The 27,279-nt window shown below is 41.4% G+C and overlaps 6 protein-coding genes and 1 long non-coding RNA gene across 28 annotated transcripts; 4 read left to right on the plus strand and 3 right to left on the minus strand.

Moving 5' to 3' along the window:
* Positions 1 to 43: 43 nt before the first annotated feature.
* Positions 44 to 2,161, plus strand: ucn3l (urocortin 3, like). Of its 2 annotated transcripts, none has more exons than XM_088288595.1 (2): positions 44 to 134; positions 350 to 2,161. In XM_088288595.1, the coding sequence occupies exon 2, from the start codon at positions 367 to 369 to the stop codon at positions 811 to 813; it is 447 nt and encodes a 148-aa protein (XP_088144721.1). In that variant the 5' UTR covers positions 44 to 134; positions 350 to 366; the 3' UTR covers positions 814 to 2,161. The 2 variants fall into 2 exon arrangements, with proteins under 2 accessions (XP_088144721.1, XP_088144720.1); XM_088288594.1 differs by having other exon boundaries at positions 64 to 134; positions 347 to 2,161.
* A 2,324-nt stretch (positions 2,162 to 4,485) lies between these two features.
* On the plus strand, positions 4,486 to 6,542 carry LOC148341351 (uncharacterized). Of its 10 annotated transcripts, none has more exons than XM_088288650.1 (11): positions 4,486 to 4,747; positions 4,833 to 4,890; positions 5,175 to 5,228; positions 5,287 to 5,314; positions 5,382 to 5,415; positions 5,569 to 5,671; positions 5,747 to 5,816; positions 5,899 to 5,956; positions 6,075 to 6,151; positions 6,242 to 6,285; positions 6,358 to 6,542. In XM_088288650.1, exons 3-7 carry the CDS (start codon positions 5,204 to 5,206, stop codon positions 5,791 to 5,793), a joined length of 237 nt encoding a protein of 78 aa, XP_088144776.1. In that variant the 5' UTR covers positions 4,486 to 4,747; positions 4,833 to 4,890; positions 5,175 to 5,203; the 3' UTR covers positions 5,794 to 5,816; positions 5,899 to 5,956; positions 6,075 to 6,151; positions 6,242 to 6,285; positions 6,358 to 6,542. The 10 variants fall into 10 exon arrangements, with proteins under 10 accessions (XP_088144776.1, XP_088144777.1, XP_088144771.1 ...); XM_088288651.1 differs by having other exon boundaries at positions 5,572 to 5,671; XM_088288645.1 differs by having other exon boundaries at positions 5,569 to 5,816.
* Positions 5,259 to 9,883, minus strand: LOC148341352 (uncharacterized). Of its 4 annotated transcripts, none has more exons than XR_015842086.1 (6): positions 9,541 to 9,883; positions 8,972 to 9,062; positions 6,334 to 6,439; positions 6,056 to 6,120; positions 5,879 to 5,977; positions 5,259 to 5,755 (listed from the first exon to the last, which is right to left on the minus strand). It is a non-coding gene; the product is annotated as an uncharacterized LOC148341352 (long non-coding RNA). The 4 variants fall into 4 exon arrangements; XR_015842085.1 differs by having other exon boundaries at positions 5,259 to 5,325; positions 5,446 to 5,755; positions 8,972 to 9,883; XR_015842083.1 differs by having other exon boundaries at positions 8,972 to 9,883.
* Positions 9,884 to 13,285: 3,402 nt separating this feature from the next.
* LOC148341353 (uncharacterized) lies at positions 13,286 to 15,015 on the plus strand. Of its 3 annotated transcripts, none has more exons than XM_088287158.1 (10): positions 13,286 to 13,363; positions 13,646 to 13,699; positions 13,758 to 13,785; positions 13,853 to 13,886; positions 14,040 to 14,142; positions 14,220 to 14,289; positions 14,369 to 14,426; positions 14,545 to 14,621; positions 14,712 to 14,755; positions 14,828 to 15,015. In XM_088287158.1, exons 2-9 carry the CDS (start codon positions 13,675 to 13,677, stop codon positions 14,725 to 14,727), a joined length of 411 nt encoding a protein of 136 aa, XP_088143284.1. In that variant the 5' UTR covers positions 13,286 to 13,363; positions 13,646 to 13,674; the 3' UTR covers positions 14,728 to 14,755; positions 14,828 to 15,015. The 3 variants fall into 3 exon arrangements, with proteins under 3 accessions (XP_088143284.1, XP_088143292.1, XP_088143274.1); XM_088287166.1 differs by having other exon boundaries at positions 14,043 to 14,142; XM_088287148.1 differs by lacking the exon at positions 13,286 to 13,363 and having other exon boundaries at positions 13,695 to 13,699; positions 13,758 to 13,886.
* LOC148341354 (uncharacterized) lies at positions 13,730 to 23,747 on the minus strand. Of its 5 annotated transcripts, none has more exons than XR_015840530.1 (7): positions 20,596 to 22,247; positions 18,057 to 18,125; positions 17,452 to 17,547; positions 14,804 to 14,909; positions 14,526 to 14,590; positions 14,304 to 14,447; positions 13,730 to 14,228 (listed from the first exon to the last, which is right to left on the minus strand). XR_015840530.1 is itself a non-coding variant. In XM_088287179.1 (7 exons), the coding sequence occupies exons 2-6, from the start codon at positions 20,682 to 20,684 to the stop codon at positions 14,558 to 14,560; spliced, it is 393 nt and encodes a 130-aa protein (XP_088143305.1). In that variant the 5' UTR covers positions 20,685 to 22,142; positions 22,387 to 23,747; the 3' UTR covers positions 13,730 to 14,447; positions 14,526 to 14,557. The 5 variants fall into 5 exon arrangements, 2 of the variants coding, with proteins under 2 accessions (XP_088143305.1, XP_088143320.1); XR_015840528.1 differs by having other exon boundaries at positions 13,730 to 13,796; positions 13,917 to 14,447; XM_088287179.1 differs by adding an exon at positions 22,387 to 23,747 and having other exon boundaries at positions 13,730 to 14,447; positions 20,596 to 22,142.
* Positions 18,699 to 24,007, plus strand: copg2 (COPI coat complex subunit gamma 2). Its single transcript, XM_088287131.1, has 24 exons — positions 18,699 to 18,892; positions 19,272 to 19,324; positions 19,408 to 19,488; positions 19,573 to 19,644; positions 19,709 to 19,788; positions 19,863 to 19,938; positions 20,169 to 20,261; positions 20,454 to 20,540; positions 20,658 to 20,815; positions 20,901 to 21,034; positions 21,118 to 21,185; positions 21,251 to 21,439; positions 21,511 to 21,606; positions 21,689 to 21,932; positions 22,012 to 22,087; positions 22,149 to 22,252; positions 22,427 to 22,552; positions 22,631 to 22,699; positions 22,769 to 22,950; positions 23,020 to 23,149; positions 23,219 to 23,316; positions 23,389 to 23,527; positions 23,607 to 23,705; positions 23,790 to 24,007. The coding sequence occupies exons 1-24, from the start codon at positions 18,856 to 18,858 to the stop codon at positions 23,918 to 23,920; spliced, it is 2,622 nt and encodes an 873-aa protein (XP_088143257.1). The 5' UTR covers positions 18,699 to 18,855; the 3' UTR covers positions 23,921 to 24,007.
* On the minus strand, positions 23,796 to 26,925 carry mest (mesoderm specific transcript). 3 transcript variants are annotated; one of them, XM_088287136.1, is made up of 13 exons: positions 26,732 to 26,908; positions 26,360 to 26,527; positions 25,776 to 25,855; positions 25,600 to 25,677; positions 25,404 to 25,540; positions 25,119 to 25,177; positions 25,016 to 25,056; positions 24,856 to 24,926; positions 24,694 to 24,795; positions 24,393 to 24,469; positions 24,257 to 24,320; positions 24,064 to 24,190; positions 23,796 to 23,975 (listed from the first exon to the last, which is right to left on the minus strand). In XM_088287136.1, exons 2-12 carry the CDS (start codon positions 26,511 to 26,513, stop codon positions 24,073 to 24,075), a joined length of 981 nt encoding a protein of 326 aa, XP_088143262.1. In that variant the 5' UTR covers positions 26,514 to 26,527; positions 26,732 to 26,908; the 3' UTR covers positions 23,796 to 23,975; positions 24,064 to 24,072. The 3 variants fall into 3 exon arrangements, with proteins under 3 accessions (XP_088143262.1, XP_088143265.1, XP_088143259.1); XM_088287139.1 differs by having other exon boundaries at positions 23,796 to 24,190; positions 26,360 to 26,534; positions 26,732 to 26,925; XM_088287133.1 differs by having other exon boundaries at positions 23,796 to 24,190; positions 26,732 to 26,905.
* Between the last annotated feature and the right edge of the window lie 354 nt (positions 26,926 to 27,279).

The raw sequence follows: 27,279 nt of genomic DNA on the forward strand, positions 1-27,279 counted from the left end.
ATGACGTCACATTCGCTACTAAATGGAAGGCGGCGGCAAATGAAAGTGCAAAGTACAGCTCGCCACTCTCGCAATCGGGATTGTTTCGTTTATTTTTGGAAAGACTGTCGTGTTTTTTTCCTTTGATTCGTGCGGTAAGTTTCAATGATTTCATACTTTATTATTTAACACTGAAATGTAAACAAACATTTGCATACCAAAGTGAATATAAGTTCACTTTGAGCACAATTTTATAGCTTCCAAAAGTTTTCCTTTACTCAGTTTAACACACGACAGTGGTCGCAGTTTGCACAAATTGTGCTGCAAGTGTACCTAATGAAGTGTCCTGCAACTTGTGCCCCCCAAGCAGTGGACCCCCCACACGATATGTTGTCGTCCCTCAAGACCCTGCTACTGCTCTCGGTCCTGTGCCCGCCCTCTTCCAGCTTGTGCCTCCGCTTGACCCACGGGCGCTCGGACCTCCTGTGCGACCACCAGATGGTCGCCGGCGGAAGCTTCTCCCCCGAGGACGTCAGGGGCTCCCTGTTGCGCTCCTCCGCGGAGTACCTGGCCACCTCCGTGTCCGAGGAGTCGGCGAGCCGGGAGAAAAGGACTTCCAACCCTGCCAAGTCGCGCTTCCAGAGCCGGGCCAAGCTCCGCGGCTCGCTGCTGCGCAACGGCGGCAAGGAGGAGCGCAGGAGCCAGCTGACTCTGTCCCTGGACTTGCCCACCAACATCATGAACGTGCTCTTTGACGTGGCCAAAGCCCAGAACCTTCGCTCCAAGGCGGCCGAGAACGCGCGTCTGCTCGCGCGCATCGGCCGGAGGAAGTGACGCACGACGAACGCTTTTGCGTGAACTGTTCGACTTGTTTGTCGCATTGTGTTATTGTTGGGGACGAGTGACTTCTACTGACTACTGACGCTTCACTGAAAAATGGCTGGATTCGTGACTATATTTGTTGTAGGTGAGGCCGTCAAATCACTACATTGCCAATTATCGATTAAATGAGGTCAACAACTTATCTTTTATTTGATTCTGTATGAACGTTTTCAAAGGCTAAAGCTGACTTATTTATAATTCAAGCACTTGCTCAAATTGGACCATCATCATGCAATGTTTTTCTTTCATCTTGTGTTTCCCAGTGGCTTCATTTTTCGCTATTGTTCGAAGTTTCGCTCCAGAGCGCCCAAAAATCGTCAGTTGGAAAATGCATGGGAATGTCAGTGTGAATGTGTGTATCTTAGATGTTTTATTTTTATACTCAAAATTGTTTTCCTCAAATAAAGCAGACGCAACAAAATACACTGCGTTTATCTATTGCGTGGTCGTCAATGTTTAATTTTAAAACAATGAAAAGTAGTCATAGATGAAATATAGTGAAGACGCGAACGTTGAGAAGGGAAGGAAAAAAAACAAGATATGCTACCATCTTGTGGCAAATTGCTGTAACTACATCCCGGTGGCGGATAACTGATAACTATTTTATGGTCAATTCACGTCAGAGATGAAATCGAGTGAGATGCGAACGTTTAGAGGTGAAAGGAAAAACACGAGAGGAGGAGATGATGAACACGACAAAGATTTTATCATTGGAAAAAAAAACTTGATTTATAACGTCTCAAACACGGATTGCATTGGAATATCGCCCTCCCGTGGCAAATTGAAGTAACTACAACTAGGTCACTACGTGCCAAACTGTTTCGTCAAGATAAGTTGTAACAGTTTGTTGTACAATGTAAAAAATAATATTCTTCGGAGAAACATTTGGTTTTATGTATGTGCAGGAGGAGGTCATATAAACACAATCAAAAATTTCGTCACTGGAAAAAAAAACTTCACTTATAACGTCTCAAACACTGTTTGCATTGGAATATCGCCCTCCCGTGGTAAATTGAAGTAACTACAACTACGGTCACTACCTACCAAACTGTTTCGTCAAGTTAAATTGTAACAGTTTGTTGTACGATGAAAAAAATAATATTCTGGGAGAAACATTTGGTTTTATGTATGTGCAGGAGGAGGTGATGAACATGACCACATATTTCGTCGTTGGAAAAAAAACTTGGCTATTGCATGGTCAAATCACGCCATAAATATAGTGAATATGCGAACGTGAAGAGGGGAAATGAGCAAGACACAACATATGCTGCCCTCTTGCGGTGAAACGCTGTAACTACATTCAGGTGGTGGATAACTGATAACAATTGCGTGTTCAAATACGTCATGAAAAAGTGTTGTACTGTTGTGGCTATTGTCGAATGCAATAAACGGAAGACGCTCCCAAGTCGGTCCTAAAGTCTTATTATTGTTGGCGAGACTGTAGGAAGCCACTAAACTCGGACGATATATTTGTTTTGTTTTTGGGTGGTTTCTTTTTTTCCTATCCCGTGTGTTAATGTTTGTTGACAGACTGTCAAATAAAGTTTTTTGAAAATAATATATGACGTTTATAACCCGGAAGTGAAAACCCCGATGGAGCCAAAACAAAGAAGTGTATGGATTGATCGGCGTGTTTATGGAATCTTTTTCTTTCTTTAAACGCGTGGCTATTTTAGTTACTTTGCTGAAACGCCAAGTGACGAGTTTTTGATCGTTTGCACGAGCAGATGTTCCCACAATGAAGCTGCTGTAGCGTCCACATTAACTGAACATTTTGTGCTCAGGTAACACATGCTCAACTTTAACACATTTTCTCTGCATGCTCCTCCAAAAGTACATTTCGATTACAAAGGGACCATTGACTTCGATTGAACATGTTGCCCATATGACTCGATTATTAGATCGAAACATTAGCGTCAGACTTCTCCAAGATGCAAGCCTGAAAACAAAATAAAAAAACGGACCAGCCACACTCAGTTTAAGGTGAGTTTATTGCATCGACACAAAAACACTGCCAGGATGGCCGAGTGTTCTAAGGCGCCGCGTTCAGGACCCAGTCTCCCCAGGAGGCCTGGGTTCGAATCTCGAATTTCCCCATTGTGGGACTAATAAAGGGCAAATTATTATTATTATTATTATTATTAAAATAAAATAAAATAAAATCTAGGTCAGTAGACAATTGACTGCCACCTAGTGGACACTCAGTGGAAGTGAAAACAAGCCAAGTATACAAGACTGATGGAAAAGGTCAAGTGTCATTCTTGAGGGACTGCAGAGGAGCAACATTTGCTCGCTTTTAACCATCTCCATTCTCAGCTTTCTAAGTCCATCGTGACTGCACAGGGGAAATTATCAAGAGTGTACATTCTTACATTAATCTCAGGTGTTCTTAGCCTCGCTTCACCTGACGCACAAGCCATGCACGGTACACACTGGTATCCACAATTAAATATGACAAGCAAACTGTTCAATTATTTACATTATATTTGCTATTACTACATGCTTTTATGAAGTACAGATTAATGGTTCACATTTTGCGAACCTCTTTCCAATGTTTTGGAATCATAGTTTGTGATATTTTTACGGTTTGAACTAATAAGGCAATTATGATTGCTGTTAGGGAGCACAAATGATTCACTTTTGAGCCTAGTTTAAGTTCTGCACTATACTAAAGCAGAATGGTTGTTAAAAAACATAAATTAAAATTCCTTAAGTGAAATGTCTTTGTCATATTATGTTTCCCCAAATAAAGCTGACATAACCCAGTCCAATCTTTGCATGTTCTTTATGTTCCAATGAGTTACGCATAAACCCAATAGTGTGTCAAAGCAAACTAAGTTTCGAGGAAACAGCCGGAGCACTCGATGTGATGCAATACTGCCCTCCTGTGGATGACTGGAGTAACTGCACCCAGGGTTGACTTGGTTGTGATGCAAAAGAATGGCCGTCCTTGGATTCGAAGTTCAGTGGATGATGTGGTGGAGGGGAAAACCAGCACCCGATTTTAGATTAAAATAAAAAAATAAGAAAATAGAGTACGTACTCATGACTTTCATTTTTTTAAGGCCGGTACGACGTAGCTGTTTGGCTCATGATGTAAGAAAAGGATTCCGTTACCACGGTGACCTTGTTCGAACCTTGCTCTTTGCAACCTTTTTCAACATACATGGAAACGAGGAAAAGAACAGAACACGAACTCGGTCAGCGGGAGCCGAAATAATGGTTTCGACCACTGACTTGGAAATAATCGGAATTTATTCCTAGAAAACCGAAATATATTGGAAAGAAATACAACAAAAAAATTTCGAAAATTTTCATTTGTGTTGGTTGACTGGTCTAAAACTTTGCGTACGGTTCAGGTGACTCGGGTTCGAGTCTCGCTCTCTGCACCACCGTTGCAAATAAATGCACATAAGCAGAAAACGGGATACGAACCCGGGTATATCTAAACCAAATGTAAAGTCGCAAACCACTCGACTAACTACGGCTTTAGGATTTCCCAAGTTTGGTTTGAATTTATAGTTTCCGTATGGAGAATTCAGTCGCTGATAATGAAAAAAAGACAATATAAAGGATTACAATACCGGAAGTGACATGGCAAGATTAGCCGAATGGTTAACAACATGGATTACGGTGCGAGCACCTGCTAGCTGTGCCGTTTCGAATCCCGTCGAGTTCTCTTTTCACTGGTTTTTCTGTAAATTTCGTCTTTCAATTTTTTGTTTGCTTGTTTAAATAAAGCTTTTGGAAAAAAAAACAATCACGTGACCACGTCGTTAGCGAAAATCTATTTAAGCTGCGACAAATTGAACCAGCGTTCTCTTTCTCCACCGAGCTGACAACTTCACGTCGACGCCTCGACAAGATGACCAAAAGGTTTGTCAAAGTGAGTTTAAACTTTATTTTTTTAAGACTATAACTTTGACCATTAATTCATGTTTTCGGCATGCAATCACTTTTCTATCTTGCAGCTCAAGTGTTTATTTATCCCAAACGCAAAAACTACACAAACGCTTGAGATTTAAAGCGGTAAGTAAACCCTGTGACCTTTTTAAACTAACGCACTTTAATTTTTTTGCATTGCAGAAAAAGAGCCGCGTTAGGCAGAAGGTAAGTTGCCAGCGTTGAAATGTTCACAATTCAAATGAGAATCAACAATTGCTCCATTTTAATTGTTTTAATTTTTGTCCACAGGCTTGCATCCTGCAGTGAATGGCCAAATTTACTCTAAAATGGCGTCTCTCTCTTTTTTTAACCTGCATTTAACTTCGCTTACCAAATACCATGTTGCTAACTGTCATTGTCTCTTTCAGCCCTTTTCGTGCTCCAGGTCATTGCTGAGATGTCCAACTCTGCTCTCGTCACTGGTGAGATAAAAACACTCAAATGCATACAAATATGATATCATGTTTTAATTTGTTTCAGAACATGGTGAAGATGAGCGACATGGAAGGTTTGATCATTCTGCAAAACAAAATGGCCGACATGAAGATTTTTTTTAACCAATTTCTCTTTTGTAGTTCCCAATGCTGCACTGAGATGCGCTTCACAAAGGTACGTTTGCCATTCTGTGCCAATACTCACATGTTGGTTTTCTTCCTGCTTGTGTCCACCAGGTGGCGCCAAAGCACGTCTTGGCCCTGCAGAACCTGATTCAGCAACTACTCGTTACTTAAAGTCAATTACATATTTTTTCCTGTTTGACAGAAGCAGCTTGACATGATGGCGGATTTTCTGCTCCCACTTCTGCTGGATGTTGGGCCGTTTCCCTCCAGAAATCAAAGTTGGCCCCAGCACACAGGACATCAAGGTGAGGCCAAACAAGGAAGTGCTCGTTTGGTTTTTGGTGGCTTGTCTGTGACTGCTGCTCATTTTCTCTTTGCAGAACTGGCAACTGTTTGTCATCAAGCAGAAGGTTCCAGCATAAAATAAAGTCTGAAGTGGAATTTTAACAGGTTTGTAGTCGTGCTTTTTATCACAATCTCAAACACAAAGTTGTTTGAATGTTTTGACTCACAATGTCTTTTTGTTTTCCAGAAGTCACGACACACTGGTCCAAGCTGTCCTCATTCTGCAACTTTTTCCTCCTCCCGTGGTGTGCAAGTTGACTTTTAATCTGCAATTAAAATAAATGGTCATTTTAACAAAACTTGGTTGTGCAGACTTATTTTTTGACTGTGGGCTCTTTGCTTACTTTGCGTCGGCGGCGTCAGCTGGAGGACCACATCAAGAAGGTTCTGAAGCCAACTTGGGAGCAGCCTGCCAAGAAGTGGAAGACAAGTTTGAGACGGTTGAGACACACACCACTCCTGTGTCCATGCGTGCTCTGAATGCACTTGACTACTTGAACAAAATGTTTTGTTTTTTTTCCCTCTTTCAGAGTTGGCTTCCAGTGAATGCAGCCGTGCAAACTCTTCATCCCTGGTAGGTTTAATTTTGTCAACTGTTGACTGCACAAGAAATGTTATTTACCTTACATGTCACCCGTTTCTCCAGGTAGTGACTGGCATCTGTGACGTTGGACTCTGTCGTTTTGTTGGGCACTCCACGCTTTGGTACCGCTGGCTGACGACTTAACCTGCCAATGACTAACTTGTAAGGATTTTTTTTTTTTGTTCAGTCTTGTCAGTTTTTTTGCCATTCACCATGTACTTTGCAAATAAAATCTTACTTGTCATGCATTCTTGTATCATCTTTAATAAAAATAAATAAATAAAACGAACGTCTTGTTCTCAAAGACAGAGTGAAGGATAGTGGGTGGGGCTTTATGCAAATGAGGAGCAGGCAGCGATCTGATTGGTTGCCTTGGTCAGAAAGCGGGTGTGGCTATGCAAATGAGGAACCAGCGAGTGATCTGATTGGTTGAGCTTCAAGAGGGGTGGAGTTATGAGGAAATTTGCATGAAATGCAAATATTAGCATAAAGGGGTGTGGATATGCAAATCAGTGCCAAAATGTACCGATTTTTGGCAGAAAGTGGGCGTGGTTATGCAAATTTATTTGCATACCAGCAAGCTGATTGGCCAATTTCACAGAGTGGGCGGAGTTAGGCAAATTATTTTGCATGACGGATTCTGATTCGTCGTTTCAAGAGGTGGGCGGACTTAGGAAAACTTTTTTCGCATGACAATCAAGATTTTCAAAGTGGGTGTGGCTACAAACTTGCTTTTTCCGGGCCGTGATTGGACGACAACCGGCCTCTCCAAGTTGTGCTGGAAGACTTTCGGCCTCTGGTCCGAGCGGGCTTCTTGAGTTCATGCTCAAACGGCAGCAAAGACAGATCGCCATCTGCTGTTTGAGCACGAAACCAACAAGCCCGCTCGGAGTCGAGGCCAAACGTTTTCCAGCACAACCTGAACAGTCCAGTTGGCATCCAGAACAAGGCCATTTTCAACGCAGTGAGGGTGTAGTGAGCAATAAAACACGGACACTCAAATGACAGTTCAAACAATATATTTGAAAGAGAAGCCATTTTTTTGTCAAATACATCATTTTACACCATATGTCATACATCAAGCAGAGGTTAACGCGAACTGACATGACTGAGGTGGCGATTTCTGCCGCTGCTTTCATGTACAGCCTGTCATCCAGTGTTTAACTTTAGTCACACATCAACATTGCTGAAATGGTGTCAAACTGTTAAAAAAAAGCAGTTTTTGTACAATAAATTGCTCAGCTGTAATTGGAGTCTGAGTGTTTTGATTGCTAACTGCACCCTGACTGAGTTATTATTTTTTTAATTTAAAAATTAAAAACTGTAATTATATTTTTCAAGCGTTGTTATCCACAATTTGTTTTTGTCGTGTTCTCATTTTTTTGAATGGATGGCAACAGGACTGTTTGGGTTTTGCTCGCATCAGAGACCAAACAAAATCTCAAACAGTCCAGTTGCATCAATTCAAAAAATGAGAACATGACAAAATAAATTGTGCATAAAAACACTTTAAAAAATATATATAAATACAGTTTTTAATTTTTAAATTTAAAAAAATCAATTAATTTTTTAAAATGTTTAAAAAAAAATTTAAATTCAGTCTGGGTGCAATTAGCAATAAAACATTAGAATTACAGTTAAACATTATCGTACACAAACCCTTTTTAACAATTTGACACAATTTTAGCAATAATGTCTGACTTAAGTAACAATTAAACACTGGCTGACAGGCTCTACATGGAAGCAGCAGCAGAGGACGCCACAAAGTGTGCTTGAGGAAGTGTGTGTGACGTCACATCAGCACAACAGGCCAAAGCTTCAAGTACTGCACAACACTTTAAAACACAACAAGACCATCATTCAATGCTTCTGAACATGCAAGATTAAAAAAAAAAAAAAAAAGAGATTATTTTTCTTAAGCATGCAAAATATATATATTTTTTTTATTTAAGAAATACTTAGAAAAACAAGTCTGTGTTATTTTGGCAATGTATTAATTAAACAAATTATTTTTAAACCATTTAGACAAAAAACAAATGTTCAAAAGCATTGAATGATGTGCTTGTGTGTGTGCAGTAGATGAAGCAGAGGTCAAGGTGCACTGAAAAATGACTAAGTGGCATCACACTCACCTCCTCAAGGGGTCATTCCATGCCAAATCATTCAGTGGGTTGAAAACCAAGCCGATTTTGATTTGAATGAAACTTGCTGTACTTGTTGATAGTGATTGCACAACACTAAATCTCAAATTTGAGGTCAATCAGAGCAAAGATTTTGGAGTTACAGCCACCCGAATATTAATTAGCTCAGCTGTTAAAAAAATATGCACTGATCTGCTAAATGATTACAGATTTGAATTCCTTGTTAAGTTGACATTCCAAAAATATGTGTTTTGTGAAGAATGACAAAGTCACTCCTGAAATAAAAGGGCTTAAAGTAAGGTGGCCACGCCCCTTTTGCCAAACTCATTAATATGCGTGAGTTTGTAGTACCTAAAAACTGCCCTAATTGACCCCAAATTTCAGATTTAATGTTATGCCATCACTCCCAAGCACATCAACCTTCATTAAAATGAAAATCGGCAAAATTAATTTTTTAAGATTTTTTGGAGTGATTTGGCATGCCATCCCCTTAAGCACAGAGCATGGAGTCCCTTGCCTTGAAAGAGAACACTCACCTGTCCCAAAAAAAGTTGCCGTTTTTGGAGTGCAGACGAGTCTAGAAGTCCAGAACTCTGCATCTGTCGGTTGTTTGGTGTCCGAAATATCCTCCATCCATGAAAAATAGACAAAAACAGAAACATTGAGTCAGCTCATTTGCATATTCCCTAATTTGCATATGAGACAATTTGCATAAAGGAAATAACGTGACTTGCCAGCCAATAGCTGCGAAGTAGTAAAATACTCTTAAATGTTTATGCCGCTAATAAGTAAATATAACATTTGTTTTGATGACGGGCTAACCATTTTTCTAATCGAAAGCAGGAATGCACTCGTTAAGGTCAGTGTGATATTTAAATGCATTTAAAACATACACTACACGTATTTATATTTTAAGATATCGCAAACAAACGAATTTTACATTAAAAATAGCATTACAGTTGCAAATGCACCCAATGTTTTGATTAAAACAAAACAATTCACCAGAGTGGCACGCCAAATAGAATATTATGTTGGTTTTTTAAAGAAAAGTCTATTTTTAGAGAGGCAAAGCAGTGAAAACGTAGAAAAGATGAGCATGCGTTACCTTTGTAAAATACGTCGCCACTTTTGGACAGCCGGCGTGGAGAATATATTCCTGCATCGTGGACGTCTTTGCACATGTAAACTATAAAAAAGAGACTATTTTGAGCTAAGGTAGCTTAACAAACTTAGCACGTTTGTTCGAATTCCACAAAACAACATTAGCAAACAAACCACCCAGACAAACAATTGCTAATTTCCTTTTCCGGTCGATTTAACTTCCGGGTCGCAGCGACGCTAGAAATAAAAATAAAAAAACATTGACGAAGCGATTAACAACCTAAAAGGTCAGAGTCTAAAACAGCAGATACAGAGTTTCAAAAAAAAATCGTCCTTCACCGAAAGAAAAAAAAAAAATTTTCAAGGCTGTCCCGCGCATGCGCAAAGATTGGAACATTGAAGGTCAAAAAGTATTTAGAAAATTATGTATTTCAGGCGTGTATCAAACTGGTGGCACGTGGCTTCATTTAAAAATCAAAAATAAAAAAAAATGCTGTCGTATTGTGGATTTTTGAAATTCTCTTTGTACGTTTTTGAAGAAAAAACGTGCGTGACGTCATAACCGGAAACCTTTTCAAGACGCGACTAATTGAGCTTCTGGCGTGCTAACATCTTTTTTTGCGTGCTAATATCTTACTAGCTAAAATTTTTGCAATGTGCAAAAATAATACATTCGTTTAAGGTGAACGGCGATACATAAATGCACAGGATGTGCAAAACTGTTTCGTCTGGTTACATTGTAACTGTCCACTGTAACTGTTGTACGATGTAAAAAAATAATATTCTTAGGACAAACTTTTGGTTTTATGTATGTGCAGGAGGAGGCGATATAAACACGATCAAATATTTCGTCACTGGAAAAAAACTTCACTTATAACGTCTCAAACATTGATTGCATTGGAATATCGCCCTCCCGTGGTAAATTGAATTAACTACAACTACGGTCACTACCTGCCAAAGTGTTTCGTCAAATTAAATTGAAACAGTTTGTTGTACGATGTAAAAAAATATACTCTTCGGAGAAACTTTTGGTTTTATGTATGTGCAGGAGGAGGTGATGAACACGACCACATATTTCGTCGTTGGAAAAAAAGAACTTGGCTATTGCATGGTTAAATCACGTCTTAGATTAAAATAGTGAAGATGCGAACGTGAAGAGGGGAAATGAGCAAGACACAACATATGCTGCCCTCTTGCGGTGAAACGCTGTAACTACATTCAGGTGGTGGATAACTGATAACAATTGCGTGTTCAAATACGTCATGAAAAAGTGTTGTAGTGTTGTGGCTATTGTCGAATGCAATAATTGGAAGACCCTCCCAAGTCGGTCCTAAAGTCTTATTATTGTTGACGACACCGTCGGAAGCCACTAGACTCGGACGATATATTGATTTTGTTTTTGGGTGGTTTATTTTTTTCTTCTCTCGTGTGTTAATATTTGTTGGCAGACTACAAATAAAGATTTTTGGGAAAAGGAAATGACGTTTAAAACCCAGAAGTGAAAAGCCCGATGCAACCAAAACAAAGAAGTGTTTGGAATTCATCGACGTGTTTATGTAAACTTTTTCTTTCTTTCAACGCGTGGCTATTTTAGTTACTTTGCTTAAACGCCAAGTGACGAGTTTTTGATCGTTTGCACGAGCAGATGTTCCCACAATGAAGCTGCTGTAGCGTCCACATTAACTGTGAACATTTTGTGCGCAGGTAACACATGCTCAACTTTAACACATTTTCTCTGCATGCTCCTCCAAAAGTACATTTCGATTACAAAGGGACCATTGACTTCGATTTAACATGTTGCCCTTAAGACTCGATTATTAGATCGAAACATTAGCGTCAGACTGCTCCAAGATGGAAGCCTGAAAACAAAATAAAAAAAAACGGACCAGCCACACTCAGTTTAAGGTGAGTTTATTGCATCGACACAAAAAATAAAATAAAATAAAATCAAGGTCAGTAGACAATTGACTGCTACCTAGTGGACACGCGGTGGAAGTGAAAACAAGCCAAGTATACAAGACTGATGGAAAAGGTCAAGTGTCATTCTTGAGGGACTGCAGAGGCGCAACATTTGCTCGCTTTTAACCATCTCCATTCTCAGCTTTCTAAGTCCATCGTGACTGCACAGGGGAAAATATCAAGAGTGTACATTTTTACATTAATCTCAGGTGTTCTTAGCCTCGCTTCACCTGACGCACAAGCCATGCACGGTACACACTGGTATCCACAATTAAATATGACAAGCAAACTGTTCAATTATTTACATTATATTTGCTATTACTACATGCTTTTATGAAGTACAGATTAATGGTTCACATTTTGCGAACCTCTTTCCAATGTTTTGGAATCATAGTTTGTGATATTTTTACGGTTTGAACTAATAAGGCAATTATGATTGCTGTTAGGGAGCACAAATGATTCACTTTTGAGCCTAGTTTAAGTTCTGCACTATACTAAAGCAGAATGGTTGTTAAAAAACATAAATTAAAATTCCTTAAGTGAAATGTCTTTGTCATATTATGTTTCCCCAAATAAAGCTGACATAACCCAGTCCAATCTTTGCATGTTCTTTATGTTCCAATGAGTTACGCATAAACCCAATAGTGTGTCAAAGCAAACTAAGTTTCGAGGAAACAGCCGGAGCACTCGATGTGATGCAATACTGCCCTCCTGTGGATGACTGGAGTAACTGCACCCAGGGTTGACTTGGTTGTGATGCAAAAGAATGGCCGTCCTTGGATTCGAAGTTCAGTGGATGATGTGGTGGAGGGGAAAACCAGCACCCGATTTTAGATTAAAATAAAAAATAAGAAAATAGAGTACGTACTCATGACTTTCATTTTTTTAAGGCCGGTACGACGTAGCTGTTTGGCTCATGATGTAAGAAAAGGATTCCGTTACCACGGTGACCTTGTTCGAACCTTGCTCTTTGCAACTTTTTTCAACATACATGGAAACGAGGAAAAGAACAGAACACGAACTCGGTCAGCGGGAGCCGAAATAATGGCTTAGACCACTGACTTGTAAACAATCGGAATTTATACATAGAAAACAGAAATATATTGAAAAGAAATACAACCAAAAAAATTCGAAAATTTTCATCTGTGTTGGTTGACTGGTCTAAAACTTTGCGTCCGGTTCAGGTGACTCGGGTTCGAGTCTCGCTCTCTGCACCACCGTTGCAAATAAATGCACATAAGCAGAAAACGGGATACGAACCCGGGTATATCTAAACCAAATGTAAAGTCGCAAACCACTCGACTAACTATGGCTTTAGGAGTCCCCAAGTTTGGTTTGAATTTATAGTTTCCGTATGGAGAATTCAGTCGCTGATAATGAAAAGAAGACAATATAAAGGATAACAATACCGGAAGTGTCATGGCAAGATTAGCCGAATGGTTAACAACACGGATTACGGTGCGAGCACCTGCGAGCTGTGCCGTTTCGAATCCCGTCGAGTTCTCTTTTCACTGGTTTTTCTGTCAGTTTCGTCTTTCAATTTTTTGTTTGCTTGTTTAAATAAAGCTTTTTGGAAAAAAAAACAATCACGTGACCACGTCGTTAGCGAAAATCTATTTAAGCTGCGACAATTTGAAACCAGCGTTCTCTTTCTCCAGCGAGCTGACAGCTTCACGTCGACGCCTCGACAAGATGACCAAAAGGTTTGTCAAAGTGAGTGTTTAAAGTTTATTTTTTTAGACTTGTCATTGTAATTTTGACCATTAATTCAAGTGTTTAGCGTCCAATAACTTTTCTATCTTGCAGCTCAAGTGTTTAATTATCCCAAACGTGGGATAAAATGACACAAACGCTTGAGATTTAAAGCGGTAAGTAAACGCTGTTAACTTTTTAAACTAACGCACTTTTACTTTTTGCATTGCAGCAAAAGAGCCGCGTTTGGCAGAAGGTAGGTTGCCAGCGTTTGTATGTTCACAATTCAAATGAGAATCAACAATTGCTCTGTTTTAATTGTTTTAATTTTTGTCCACAGGCTTGCATCCTGCACTGAATGGCCAAATTTACTCTAAAATGGCGTCTCTCTCTTTTTAACCTCCATTTAAATACCGCTTACCAAATGCCATGTTGCTAACTGTCATTGTGTCTTTCAGCCCTTTTCGTGCTCCAGGTCATTGCTGAGATGTCCAACTCTGCTCTCGTCACTGGTGAGATAAAAACACTCAAATGCATACAAATATGATATCATGTTTTAATTTGTTTCAGAACATGGTGAAGATGAGCGACATGGAAGGTTTGATCATTCTGCAAAACAAAATGGCCGACATGAAGATTTTTTTTAACCAATTTCTCTTTTGTAGTTCCCAAGCTGCACTGAAATGCGCTTCACAAAAGGTACATTTGCCATTCTGTGCCAATACTCACATGTTGGTTTTCTTCCTGCTTGTGTCCACCAGGTGGCGCCAAAGCACGTCTTGGCCCTGCAGAACCTGATTCAGCAACTACTCGTTACTTCAAGTCAATTACATATTTTTTCCTGTTTGACAGAAGCAGCTTGACATGATGGCGGATTTTCTGCGGTCACTTCTGCTCGATGTTGTGCCGTTTCCCTCCAGAAATCAAAGTTGGCCCCAGCACACAGGACATCAAGGTGAGGCCAAACAAGGAAGTGCTCGTTTGGTTTTTGGTGGCTTGTCTGTGACTGCTGCTTATTTTGACTCTATGCAGAACTGGCACCTGTTCGTCATCAAGCAGAAGGTTCCAGCATCAAAAAATGCCTGGAGTGGAATTTTAACAGGTTTGTAGTCGTACTTTTTATCACAATCTCAAATGAGAAGTTTAAATGTTTTGACTCAAAATGTTTTTTTGTTTTCCAGAAGTCACGACACACTGGTCCAAGCTGTCCTCATTCTGCAACTTTTTCCTCCTCCCGTGGTGTGCAAGTTGACTTTTAATCTGCAATTAAAATAAATGGTCATTTTAACAAAACTTGGTTGTGCAGACTTATTTTTTGACTGTGGGCTCTTTGCTTACTTTGCGTCGGCGGCGTCAGCTGGAGGACCACATCAAGAAGGTTCTGAAGCCAACTTGGGAGCAGCCTGCCAAGAAGTGGAAGACAAGTTTGAGACGGTTGAGACACACACCACTCCTGTGTCCATGCGTGCTCTGAATGCACTTGACTACTTGAACAAAATGTTTTGTTTTTTTTCCCTCTTTCAGAGTTGGCTTCCAGTGAATGCAGCCGTGCAAACTCTTCATCCCTGGTAGGTTTAATTTTGTCAACTGTTGACTGCACAAGAAATGTTATTTACCTTACATGTCACCCGTTTCTCCAGGTAGTGACTGGCATCTGTGACGTTGGACTCTGTCGTTTTGTTGGGCACTCCACGCTTTGGTACCGCTGGCTGACGACTTAACCTGCCAATGACTAACTTGTAAGGATTTTTTTTTTTTTGTTCAGTCTTTTGTCAGTTTTTTTGCCATTCACCATGTACTTTGCAAATAAAATCTTACTTGTCATGCATTCTTGTATCTTTAATAAAAATAAATAAATAAAACGAACGTCTTGTTCTCAAAGTCAGAGTGAAGTATAGTGGGTGGGGCTTTATGCAAATGAGGAGCAGGCAGCGATCTGATTGGTTGCCTTGGTCAGAAAGTGGGTGTGGCTATGCAAATGAGGAACCAGCGAGTGATCTGATTGGTTGAGCTTCAAGAGGGGTGGAGTTATGAGGAAATTTGCATGAAATGCAAATATTAGCATAAAGGGGTGTGGATATGCAAATTGGTGCCAAAATGCACCGATTTTTGCCAGAAAGTGGGCGTGGTTATGCAAATTTATTTGCATACCAGCAACTGATTGGCCAATTTCACAGAGTGGGCGGAGTTAGGCAAATTATTTTGCATGACGGATTCTGATTCGTCGTTTCAAGAGGTGGGCGGACTTAGGAAAATTTTTTCGCATGACAATCAAGATTTTCAAAGTGGGTGTGGCTACAAACTTGCTTTTTCCGGGCCGTGATTGGACGACAACCGGCCTCTCCAAGTTGTGCTGGAAGACTTTCGGCCTCTGGTCCGAGCGGGCTTCTTGAGTTCATGCTCAAACGGCAGCAAAGACAGCTCGCCATCTGCTGTTTGAGCACGAAACCAACAAGCCCGCTCGGAGTCGAGGCCAAACGTTTTGCAGCACAACCTGAACAGTCCAGTTGGCATCCAGAACAAGGCCATTTTCAACTCGGTGAGGGTGTAGTGAGCAATAAAACACGGAGACTCAAATTACAGTTCAAACAATATATTTGAAAGAGAAGCCATTTTTTTGTCAAATACATCATTTTACACCATATGTCATACATCAAGCAGAGGTTAAAGCGAACTGACATGACTGACTCGAGCACACATTTTGGCGATTTCTGCTGCTGCTTTCATGTACAGCCTGTCATCCAGTGTTTAACTTTAGTCACACATCAACATTGCTGAAATGGTGTCAAACTGTTAAAAAAAAAGCAGTTTTTGTACAATAAATTGCTCAGCTGTAATTGGAGTCTGAGTGTTTTGATTGCTAACTGCACCCTGACTGAGTTATTTTTTTTATTTAAAAATTAAAAACTGTAATTATATTTTTCAAGCGTTGTTATCCACAATTTGTTTTTGTCGTGTTCTCATTTTTTTGAATGGATGGCAACAGGACTGTTTGGGTTTTGCTCGCATCAGAGACCAAACAAAATCTCAAACAGTCCAGTTGCATCCATTCAAAAAATGAGAACATGTCAAAAAAAATTGTGCAAAACAACGCATTAAAAAATATATAAATACAGTTTTTAATGTTTAAATTAAAAAAAATCTATATATTTTTTAAAATGTTTACATTTTTTTTTAAAATTCAGTCTGGGTGCAGTTAGCAATAAATCATTCTAATTACAGTTAAACAACATACTATAAAAACACTTTTTTTAACAATTTGACACCATTTTAGCAATAATGTCTGACTTAAGTAACAATTAAACACTGGCTGACAGGCTCTACATGGAAGCAGCAGCAGAGGACGCCACAATGTGTGCTTGAGGAAGTGTGTGTGACGTCACATCAGCACAACAGGCCAAAGCTTCAAGTACTGCACAAAACTTTAAAACACAACAAGACCATCATTCAATGCTTCTGAACATGCAAGATTAAAAAAAAAAAAAAAAGAGATTATTTTTCTTAAGCATGCAAAATATATATATTTTTTTATTTAAAAACTACTTAGAAAAACAAGTCTGTGTTATTTTGGCAACGTATAAATGAAACAAATTATTTTTAAACCATTTAGACAAAAAACAAATGTTCAAAAGCATTGAATGATGTGCTTGTGTGTGTGCAGTAGATGAAGCAGAGGTCAAGGCGCACTGAAAAATGACTAAGTGGCATCACACTCACCTCCTCAAGGGGTCATTCCATGCCAAATCATTCAGTGGGCCGAAAACCAAGCCGATTTTGATTTGAATGAAACTTAATGTCCTTGTTGATAGTGATTGCACAACACTAAATCTCAAATTTGAGGTCAATCAGAGCAAAGATTTTGGAGTTACAGCCACCCGAATATTAATTAGCTAAGCTGTTAAAAACATATGCACTGATCTGATAAATGATTACAGATTTGGATTGCTTGTTAAATTCACATTCCCAAAATATGTGTTTTGTGAATTTTGACAAAGTAGTTCCTATGAAAAAAGGGCTTAAAGTAAGGTGGCCACGCCCCTTTTTTGCCAAACTCATTAATATGCGTGGGTTTGTAATACCTAAAAACTGCTCCAATTGACCTCAAATTTTAGATTTAATGTTATGCCATCACTCCCAAACACATCAAGCTTCATTAAAATGAAAATCGGCAAAATTAATTTTTTAAGATTTTTTGGAGTGATTTGGCATGCCATCCCCTTAAGCACAGAGCATGGAGTCCCTTGCCTTGAAAGAGAACACTCACCTGTCCAAAAAAAGTTGCCGTTTTTGGAGTGCAGACGAGTCTAGATGTCCAGAACTCTGAATCTGTCGGTTGTTTGGTGTCCAAAACATCCTCCATCATGTAAAAATAAACAAAAACATAAACATTGAGCGAGCTCATTTGCATATGCCCTAATTAGTATATCCGTCAATTTGCATAAAGAAAAAAACTTGACTCGCCAGCCAATACCGAAGTATTAAAATATTCTTAAATGTTTACGCCGCTAATAAATAAATGTAACAATTATTTTGATGACAGGCAGTCCATTATTTAATCGAAAGCATTAAACTTAGAAACACAATCGATTGGGTCAGTGTGATCTTTAAAAGCATTTAAAACAGACTACACATGTATTTGTACTTTACGATATTGAGGGTTTCGTGTTTTTGACAGTTTAATTCAAAAATAGTTACATGACCAAATACAACTAGTAAAACGTCGCGTTAGATTGTGCACACGAACCTCATGATTGTGCACCAAGTCACATAAAGATCAAGCTAAATAGGAGACTATGTTTCTTTTTAAACAGAAATATACTTCTAAAGAAACAAGCTTTGAAAACGTGGTGAAAGTTGAGGACGCGTTACCTTTCACAAACACGTCGCCACTTTTGAACAGGTCGACGTGGAGCCAATATTCCTTCATTGTGGACGTCTCTGCACAAATAAACAGTGCCAAAAAGTATTAATTAACGCGAACAAACTCAAAAACACGACATACCGTTTCCAAACAATTCTTCGCTTCTGCTTCCGTTTCCGGTCAATTTAACTTCCGGGTCGCGGCTGAGCTATCTTGCAAAATAACTAAATGATATCTACGTAGCCGTACAATTTATCCCGTAGCGTAGATGACCACGTGCGAAAGGCACAGTACACTCTGAATGAGTCGCAAGCAAGTCACAGGGCCGACATAGACATTGTCACTGAGCTGGAATCGAACCCACGCTGCCTGCACTTAAGACAGGCGAACGTACCACTACGCCATCAGTGTGACACCGTGTCGCAGTGAATAAAGAATTAGAGGGATAAATTATCGTTTATGTGTCAAACGGGACTCACAGTGTAAAATTTTAAATTACTATTAAAATTAAAAAATAAAGAAAAATAGTCAGTTCTAATTTTAATTTAATTTTGACTTAATACTAAACATATAATTAACAACAAACGCGTCAAATACTCTATTATTTTAGTAAAATTGGCATTGTCTCGTTTTAATCTTTCATTATTTAGATTTTTTTCCCAATAGTTTTAGCAGCAGGACGACAAAAAAAAAAATATTTGATGACGTCACGACAGGAAGTCAATTGCACTTGTGACTACGTGGAAGGTTTCGCTAGTCTCCCGGTCGACATCGTACGTCTGCAGTTCGTCAGCCAGTTTCGACACGATGATCAAGAAGTTTGACAAGAAAGACGAAGAGTCCGGTGAGTGATGAATGTTCATGTTTGACCTCGTAGTGGCGACTATGATCGTTGGGTTTTACGACACGGAGGCTCGCGGTTGGCGTGCTAACAACTTGCTAGCATGGTACCTGAAAATGAGCAATCGGGGTGAGTTATCGTAGCAACGTGGACTAAAATGACACTTTAAGGTATTTATTTGACGCATATGTGATGAATTAACGCACGTATGACTTAATGTATTTTTTAATGTGTAAACGATTGTTAAACGGTTAGCTCAAAGCTTGACAGCCGATGTTGCATGTACCGATAACAAAATGATATAAGGAATAATAATGTTAAGTATTCCGTTATTAAATCATAATTGTTCCGTTGTTCCATATGCATGTCCGTTTTCTTTCAGGAAGTGGCTCAAACCCTTTCCAGCATCTGGAGAAGAGCGCCGTTTTGCAAGAGGTGCGATTCAAACTTGCATGTATTTGTAAAGAAACATAACTAATAATATATTGATATGTGAATGATTCTGGTTTTGTCCACAGGCTCGCATCTTCAACGAGACGCCCATCAACCCGCGAAGATGCCTGCACATTCTCACCAAGATTATTTACCTGCTCAACCAGGTCGCACAAAATAGCGCATATTTTATCGTTTTAAATCTACGATTTTGCACCCCCTCTCACATTTGTGGACTGCCATTCTTTTAGGGTGAACATTTTGGCACCACGGAAGCCACCGAGGCATTCTTTGCCATGACCAGGCTCTTCCAGTCTAATGACGTAAGCTCAAATAATCCATTTTGAAGTGTTAACTTTTACTATAAATGTCATTTTGTCTTGTTAGCAAACCCTGCGGAGGATGTGCTACCTGACCATCAAGGAGATGGCCAACATCTCCGAGGACGTTATTATTGTCACCAGCAGGTTCATAGAGCTCCACTTTTACATTAGCTGCTTGTCTGTTTTTAATAAATAACATTGTCATTGTTATTGTGCAGTCTGACTAAAGACATGACTGGCAAAGATGACGTGTACAGAGGACCTGCTATAAGAGCCCTCTGCAGGATCACAGATGTAAGATATCTATCCAACATATTTTTTTTATTTTATATTTAATTTATTATTTAATCTTTGATTTAATTCACATTTCATAATATTTGCACTGGAGAGGGAAGCTCTCCAATCTTGTTGTACACCGAGTACAATGACGATAAAGGGCCTTCTGATTCTGAGTCAAAGTCATATTTCTAATTTTTAAAAAAATCAATCAAATGGAATGCTGACGTTGTCCCGGTGTCTCGCAGACCACCATGCTTCAGGCCATCGAGCGGTACATGAAGCAGGCCATCGTGGACAAGGTGCCGAGCGTTTCCAGCTCCGCTTTGGTCTCCTCACTGGTGAGATGCGCTTGGGTCAACACTCGCATGTAAAATGGTTTTGTCGTGTGTTGAACAGTGATAACTTAGTTTCAGCAAAGGTTGCATTGATTTTGGAATTTTCATTGTAGTTAGTTATTCGTTGTAGTTTGTTTTATTATTGTAAAAAGTAGTTTTAATTTTGTTAACTAATATAATATTTAATACGCTCAGCACATGGTGAAGATGAGCTACGACGTGGTGAAACGTTGGGTGAACGAAGCGCAGGAGGCGGCTTCAAGCGATAACATCATGGTTCAGGTGAGAACGTGCCTCAATAGCGATTAAAGTGGACATCAAATATTTGTTTGCTTACCTGGACATCATGCACGGCTGCTCCACACGACACTTGCGGTGTTGACTTGTTATGTGTTGCAGTACCACGCTTTGGGCCTCTTGTACCATCTGAGGAAGAACGACCGGCTGGCCGTCACCAAGATGCTTAACAAGTTCACAAAGTCGGGGCTCAAGTCGCCGTTCGCCTACTGCATGCTCATCCGCATCGCCAGCAAGCTTCTGGACGAAACGGAAGGAGGGTGAGAAGGACGCTCACTCACGTTGGGTTGCTCCGTTCAATCCTGATGTCCCGTGTGTATTTTTTTCTTTTTTTTTTGCGCGCAGTCACGACAGCCCCTTGTTTGACTTCATCGAAAGCTGCCTGAGGAACAAGAACGAGATGGTCGTGTACGAGGCCGCCTCGGCCATCGTGCACATGCCCAACTGCACGGCCAGGGAGCTGGCCCCCGCTGTGTCCGGTTGGTTAGAGCCAACAGCAATAAAAAAAAAAAATGGCTGCCTGATTCATGATGATTGAACTTTTTTTTTTTCCTTTCTGAAGTTCTGCAGCTGTTCTGCAGTTCCCCCAAAGCCGCGCTGAGATATGCAGCAGTTCGGACCCTCAACAAGGTACTTGAACCCACCTCTAGTTGACACATCCGAGTTACATTTGCTGTTGTGCTTTCGGCCACCAGGTGGCGATGAAGCACCCTTCCGCTGTGACTGCGTGCAACCTGGACTTGGAGAACCTGATCACCGACTCGAACCGGAGCATCGCCACGCTGGCCATCACCACGCTGCTGAAGACGGGCAGCGAGAGCAGCGTGGACCGACTCATGAAGCAGATCTCGTCTTTCGTCTCGGAGATCTCGGACGAGTTCAAGGTGAGACTTCTGCGCCGTGATGAACTTGATGAATCCGAGGCGCCGCTCGACTTGATTGATTGCGTCTCCAGGTGGTGGTGGTGCAGGCTATCAGTGCTCTGTGTCAAAAGTATCCCAGGAAACACAGCGTGATGATGAACTTCCTGTCCAACATGCTGAGAGACGACGTAAGCGGCCAACAAACCACTCGGGAAAATCGTCACTACTTCCGACTTTCAAAAGCGCTCACCTGCGGTTTCCTTCTTGAAGGGCGGCTTCGAGTACAAGCGCGCCATCGTGGACTGCATCATCGGCATCATCGAGGAGAACCCCGAGAGCAAGGAGACGGGCTTGGCGCACCTGTGCGAGTTCATCGAGGACTGCGAGCACACGGTGCTGGCGACCAAGATCCTGCACCTGCTGGGCAAAGAGGGCCCGCGGACCCCGCAGCCGTCCAAGTACATCCGCTTCATCTTCAACAGGGTGGTGCTGGAGAGCGAGGCTGTGCGAGCCGGTCAGCTATATTTTTCAACATCCACGCTAAACTTTTTGGTCTTCAGATGATTTTTCTAAATCATTTTTCTTTTCATCAGCCGCGGTTAGCGCTTTGGCCAAATTCGGTGCTCAGAATGACGACCTGCTGCCAAGTGTTCTGGTTCTCATGCAGAGGTACTTAATTTAAATTTTTTTTGTTCCTGCCAGCTGCAATTTAAACTTGGTGTTTCTGCAGGTGCATGATGGATAGCGACGACGAGGTGCGTGACAGGGCCACGTTCTACATGAACGTGCTGCAGCAGAAGCAGAAGGCGCTCAACGCTGCTTACATTTTCAATGGTGAGATGAGATCAAATGCTAACGATGTAGCTTCTTCGGTTAAAGCAATTTAGGTTCGTTTTTTTTTTTTTTTTTTTTTTTTTTTAAATCTGAAAAAGATTTCTTGATTGAATGTATGAATTGCCCAGCCCTACATTGAGCGTCCTCCCAGCATTCATCTCATGTTGCGTTCAGGCTTGTCGGTGTCCATCCCCGGTCTGGAGAAGTCGCTGCACCAATACACGCTGGATCCGACAGAGAAGCCTTTTGACATGAAGACGGTTCCTCTCGCCACCACGCCCATCACAGAACAGAAAACGGGTCAGTCGGTCAGGTCTTGAAAGGCAGATTCATATTTTCTGGTTGGGTTGCCTCTTTTTAAATGTTGTTTCCATTCAGAAATCACTCCCGTGGCGACGAGCAAACTTCCAGAGAAGTTGGCCCCGTCCCGCCAGGATATCTATCAAGGTGAGACCTTGTCTCCAGGAAGCGTCCTTTCACTTTTTGTGACGCCACCGGAATTTCCTCTCCTTTCAGAACAACTGGCGGCCATCCCGGAGTTCCAGACTCTCGGCCCGCTCTTCAAGTCGGCCGACCCGGTGCAGCTGACGGAAGCCGAGACGGAATACGTGGTGCGCTGCATCAAGCATACCTTCTCCAGGCACATGGTCTTCCAGTTTGACTGCACCAACACGCTCAATGACCAACTTCTGCAGAAGGTTCCGGACGACGCAGTTCATGCCAACACGATTCAATCGCCGTCCGCTCATTGCCGCTCGTCATTTCAGGTTCTTGTGCAAATGGAGCCGTCCGAGTCCTACGAGGTGCTTCATTACATTCCCGCCGCCAGCCTGCCGTACAGCCAGCCGGGCTCCTGCTACACGCTCGTGCGCCTGCCCGATGACGACCCGACAGCCGGTATGGCGAGCACCACGTTCTGATTGGCTGCTCTTGACAGAATGATTGACATAATGACATTGTTTGCAGTGTCGTGTACGTTCAGCTGCACTATGAAGTACCTGGTGCGAGACTGCGACCCCAACACGGGAGAGCCGGACGACGACGGTTACGATGACGAGTACGTGGTAAGTAGCGGCGCGCCGTCAACGTGCTTTGTTTGTTCCCGCTTTCGTCTCATTTCTTTGGTTGTGCCGCAGCTGGAGGACCTGGAAGTGACCGTGGCGGATCACATCCAGAAGGTGCTGAAGCCGAACTTCGGAGCAGCCTGGGAAGAAGTGGGAGACGAGTTTGAGAAGGAGGAGACGTTCGCGCTGGCGTCCGTACGCACGTTAGACGGTACGCCTCATGAGAATGCTCGTCACGATCGTCGTGCCGATGTCTCCTTTCATCCAATGCGGTGTTGTTGTTGCAACAGAGGCCGTGAAGAACATCGTCAGCTTCTTGGGCATGCAGCCGTGTGAGCGATCGGACAAAGTGCCAGAAAATAAAAACTCGCACATCCTCTTCCTCGCTGGTGGGTTTCATGAGAAAAAAACAAATTTTATACAAACGTTTAAAGACTCACTCAGAATATTACCCCCCCCCCCCGTTTTCACAGGTGTTTTCCGGGGAGGTCACGACACACTTGTCCGCGCTCGCCTCGCGCTGGCCGACGGCGTCACCATGCAGGTGACGGTCCGCAGCGACGACGAAACGGTCGTCGACGTCATCCTGGCGTCTGTGGGCTGAAGCGCAACCTTTATCGTTTTACCTTTTTGTCTAAATCTAACATCTACTTATGAATCTAGAAGAGAAATAAAGAGTTATTGCAACAAACCTTGTTTTTTTTTTTGTACAAAACTATTTATTTGATCATCAAGCTCTTTGCTTACTCTGCGTGTTCAGAACGAGTGAATAAAGTTAAAGTAAGCCTTGAGGAAACCCGTGGGGTCTTCCAGCTGCGGGTAATGACTGATGTGCCCGTCCAACACGCTGACAGTCGACCTCTGCACCAGTTGCCTGCCGGAACATCAGCGTACACACGTCACCTTCATGCTAACAACGGCGGGAACGATAGACACTCACTGGTAAAGGCGGATGAAGTGAGGGTGGGGGTTGACCGGGTCCAGTGGGCCGTAGATCAGATGTACTGAAAGACGAGGATGTCAAAGGAGAGCAGACAACGAAGGACACCACAGTGTGTATGCGTGATGGTACTTACGTGGCACGAATGTGGACGTGAGCGCGCCAACCCATCGCTCTCTGTGCTTTAATCTCTGGTTGATGTACTGTAGAACACTGAGAGACAAAAACAACTTTTTTTAAACAAACCTACAGCATCATATTTAGTCAAACAATATCTGTGTCCTCTGCGAAAAAATGAGGCTTACTTAGCAATCATGTCAGTTTTCATTGTACTGCCCCCTTGTGGACAATGTTTGAACACCAATTTATTCAATTATTATTGTATGTTTTTTAATATAGAAAATAAATATGCTACAGAGTATGTTTTTCTTACACACCTGTCTAATACAAGATTGCCGTCATTGTAGCGCAGACTGGTCCACATGTCCCAGAACTCCGCATCTGTCGGCTGCGTGTATGGCCCGAAAACCTCCCCGATCCTAAAATCAGCCAGTTAATCCCTTTTTTGTTTAAAAAAAAAAACAAAAAACAGTGCTGACCCTTTCTGGAAGATCATGTAGTTGGTGAGCCTCATGAGGACAGGCGCCAGAAACGTGGAGTCTTTGAGGAGCTTGAGGGAGAGAAAATGGTTCTCAGTAAGACATCACAACCTCCGTGGCATGAGTGGGAGCTTGTGAGCAGGCGAGCGGTGGGACTCACTATCTGCAGCAGGCGAGGGTGGTGGGCTTCGGGAAACAAGCCTGTGTGGAGCACGAGTCAGTCACGGTGACTACGAAAATTAAAGGACTGCAAACACACTAACCTCCGTTTGAGAGACACAGGCTGTTGATGTTCAGGTGACCCGTGCGGTTTTGGTCACTCCTGTCCAGACAAGAAAATAAAATCGCTGGTGTTCTTTTCATGTACTGATTAAGAATCAACACAACTAATGCTAATTTCTGCTAGCCTATCAATAGTGTTTCTTACTCAATGTTAGCATCAGGCTAACTGACTTTTGTTCTAATGTGGTTTGTTTGACCATTTCAGTTGAAATATACAACGTCCGCTTTTTTTAATAAAAAAATCATAAAATAATTTTGAAGTCTACCGGTAGAGCAGCTCCAGCGCCACCGTGTCGCCGTAGTCATGTGACAGCAGGTTGATGCGCTGGTTGGCCAGACCCAAGTGCGACACCAGCGCCTCCACCACGCTGGCCTGCTCGAAGATGGAGTACCTGTGTGGTCGCTGAGCAAAAAAAAAAAAAGTAAGTTCAGTTTTGATAGATTCACACACGAAACACTCACCGGCTTGTCACTGAAGCCGAAGCCCAAGAAATCCAGTGCTATGACCCTGTTGAAGCGTTGGGTGAGCGGCTCCCAAATCTGTTGAAGAATGCAATGAGTGGACACATGTAAGGCTTACAACAAATTAAAAATCATACTAAATTAGCAAATGGAACGTGTTGTTGTGGCACTCGGACCTTGTTCCAGTCATAGCTGGAGGTGGGGAAGCCGTGGAGGAGAAGAATGACGTCGGAGCTTCCCAAGGCGCCGTGAGAATCTGTACGGTGAAGACATACTGCAGTTAATGAATGTAAATACAGCGTGGTTGGAAACATTTCTTTCGGAACAGTTTACAGTATTTAGTAAAATTGTAATTTATTGCCATTTTTATCTATTTATTAAATGACGATGGGGGATTTTTTTTTATTATATATAATTTATTTTCACAGTTATTACAGGTAAATTGATGCACTTCAAATCGTTTCTGTGACAATATTTTAATAAAGTTATTGTTTTTTGTAAGTTGGCGATTCTTTCTTTCTTTGTCTTATTTAATGTTAATAAGGGAACATTGTTATGCAGAGGTGTACTAAAAATACATTTATAGACGAATGATACTATTTATAGTCACGGCGCAGCGTTGGGGCGTGCAAAATGTTTTCTTCTTACTTGGGGGGGGTAACATAAAATAATTGCCACCATCATGTACCTAAATGCTTATTTCTCATCTATTCGCCTGAGTAACTTTTTTTTTCCAAAACCATTTGTAGATGTCAAGCACCTCTGTAGAAGATCTCGCTGCCCCTGAAGGTGAAGCCTCTACCGGTGTTGTGCCACTTGAGCAGTGCAGCCGACAGCTGAGGCGGAGGGATGTGCAGGTAGACGGCCAGCAGCGGAATGCACACCAAGCCGACGTGGAGCCACCACTCTTTCATCGTGGACCGCTCAGCTCATGTCAACAAACCCCCCAAAAAATTTTTACACTCACGCCAGTCAATTTTCTGACATTTTGTTTCACTTGTATTTGAGTGGACATTAAATGCTACGTTAGCATTAGCTAGCACTAGCGAGATACTCTAAAAATCCTTTCAGCCTCACAGCTAGCAACACATAATAAAATACATGGACCCAAAAGTATGATATATGGTTATACCTTGTGGAAATAACGGCTCATAAAAAGTTTAAAAGGTTTTAAATCCTCACTTAAAAAAACATTCACGTGAAGACCTTCGGACTGAGATTAGCCTCCATAGCGGCAAAGACTAGCGTGACAACAGAACTGTCACTCTTATAGACTCTACATAATTTCACAATTTTCATGAATACCCTTAAAAGACTAGGATTTATATTTAGCAAAATTATATATTTGTAGCCTCAAAACTATTAACATTGAGTTTTATTCATATTATACGTGATAAATGTTCCTAGTTGTGAATGCAATGAGTGTGTGTCTTGTTTCATTACACGATCTACGTTGTCCAGCGGACACGAGAAAGAAATGAGACGGGCTTTGCTGTCATCTAGTGGTCAATTGGGGTAAGTGCAGGTAAGCTAAAATATCGGGTCTATTTCTTTAGTATGATAAATGATTAAAATGCTCATTTTTAAGTTGAAACAACTGAGCCAAACGTTATGTATCAGTCAATGGTGAGGGGCCTTTGTTTGTTTGATAATTGTATCTGCAATAAAACAAATAAGTAC

The sequence above is a fragment of the Idiotropiscis lumnitzeri genome, chromosome 2, assembly GCF_059441095.1.
Source record: "Idiotropiscis lumnitzeri isolate Australia: NSW breed Sydney's pygmy pipehorse chromosome 2, RoL_Ilum_1.0, whole genome shotgun sequence".
Classification (NCBI taxonomy): Eukaryota; Metazoa; Chordata; class Actinopteri; order Syngnathiformes; family Syngnathidae; genus Idiotropiscis; species Idiotropiscis lumnitzeri.

What these genes read in the sequence shown, in the direction of transcription:
- ucn3l (XM_088288595.1), top strand. Translation starts at nt 367, where the DNA reads ATGTTGTCGTCCCTCAAGACCCTGCTACTGCTCTCGGTCCTGTGCCCG.
- LOC148341354 (XM_088287179.1), bottom strand. Translation starts at nt 20,684, where the DNA reads ATGGTACAAGAGGCCCAAAGCGTGGTACTGCAACACATAACAAGTCAA. An exon ending in CGGCAACTTTTTTTGGACAG is followed by an intron (nt 14,910 to 17,451) that starts GTGAGTGTTCTC and finishes AGTCATTGGCAG; the next exon opens with GTTAAGTCGTCAGCCAGCGG. An exon ending in AGAAACGGGTGACATGTAAG is followed by an intron (nt 14,591 to 14,803) that starts GTAAATAACATT and finishes ACTTCTTGGCAG; the next exon opens with GCTGCTCCCAAGTTGGCTTC.
- copg2 (XM_088287131.1), top strand. Translation starts at nt 18,856, where the DNA reads ATGATCAAGAAGTTTGACAAGAAAGACGAAGAGTCCG. An exon ending in GGCTCTTCCAGTCTAATGAC is followed by an intron (nt 19,645 to 19,708) that starts GTAAGCTCAAAT and finishes TTGTCTTGTTAG; the next exon opens with CAAACCCTGCGGAGGATGTG. An exon ending in GTCCGTACGCACGTTAGACG is followed by an intron (nt 23,528 to 23,606) that starts GTACGCCTCATG and finishes TTGTTGCAACAG; the next exon opens with AGGCCGTGAAGAACATCGTC.
- LOC148341353 (XM_088287148.1), top strand. Translation starts at nt 13,761, where the DNA reads ATGGTGAAGATGAGCGACATGGAAGGTTTGATCATTCTGCAAAACAAA. An exon ending in TGAAATGCGCTTCACAAAAG is followed by an intron (nt 13,887 to 14,039) that starts GTACATTTGCCA and finishes CCTGTTTGACAG; the next exon opens with AAGCAGCTTGACATGATGGC. An exon ending in CCAGCACACAGGACATCAAG is followed by an intron (nt 14,143 to 14,219) that starts GTGAGGCCAAAC and finishes GACTCTATGCAG; the next exon opens with AACTGGCACCTGTTCGTCAT.
- LOC148341351 (XM_088288641.1), top strand. An exon ending in CAACTCTGCTCTCGTCACTG is followed by an intron (nt 5,229 to 5,286) that starts GTGAGATAAAAA and finishes AATTTGTTTCAG; the next exon opens with AACATGGTGAAGATGAGCGA. An exon ending in CTGAGATGCGCTTCACAAAG is followed by an intron (nt 5,416 to 5,568) that starts GTACGTTTGCCA and finishes CCTGTTTGACAG; the next exon opens with AAGCAGCTTGACATGATGGC.
- mest (XM_088287139.1), bottom strand. Translation starts at nt 26,513, where the DNA reads ATGAAAGAGTGGTGGCTCCACGTCGGCTTGGTGTGCATTCCGCTGCTG. An exon ending in CCTGTGTCTCTCAAACGGAG is followed by an intron (nt 25,057 to 25,118) that starts GTTAGTGTGTTT and finishes TGCTCCACACAG; the next exon opens with GCTTGTTTCCCGAAGCCCAC. An exon ending in GGCAATCTTGTATTAGACAG is followed by an intron (nt 24,470 to 24,693) that starts GTGTGTAAGAAA and finishes TTTGTCTCTCAG; the next exon opens with TGTTCTACAGTACATCAACC.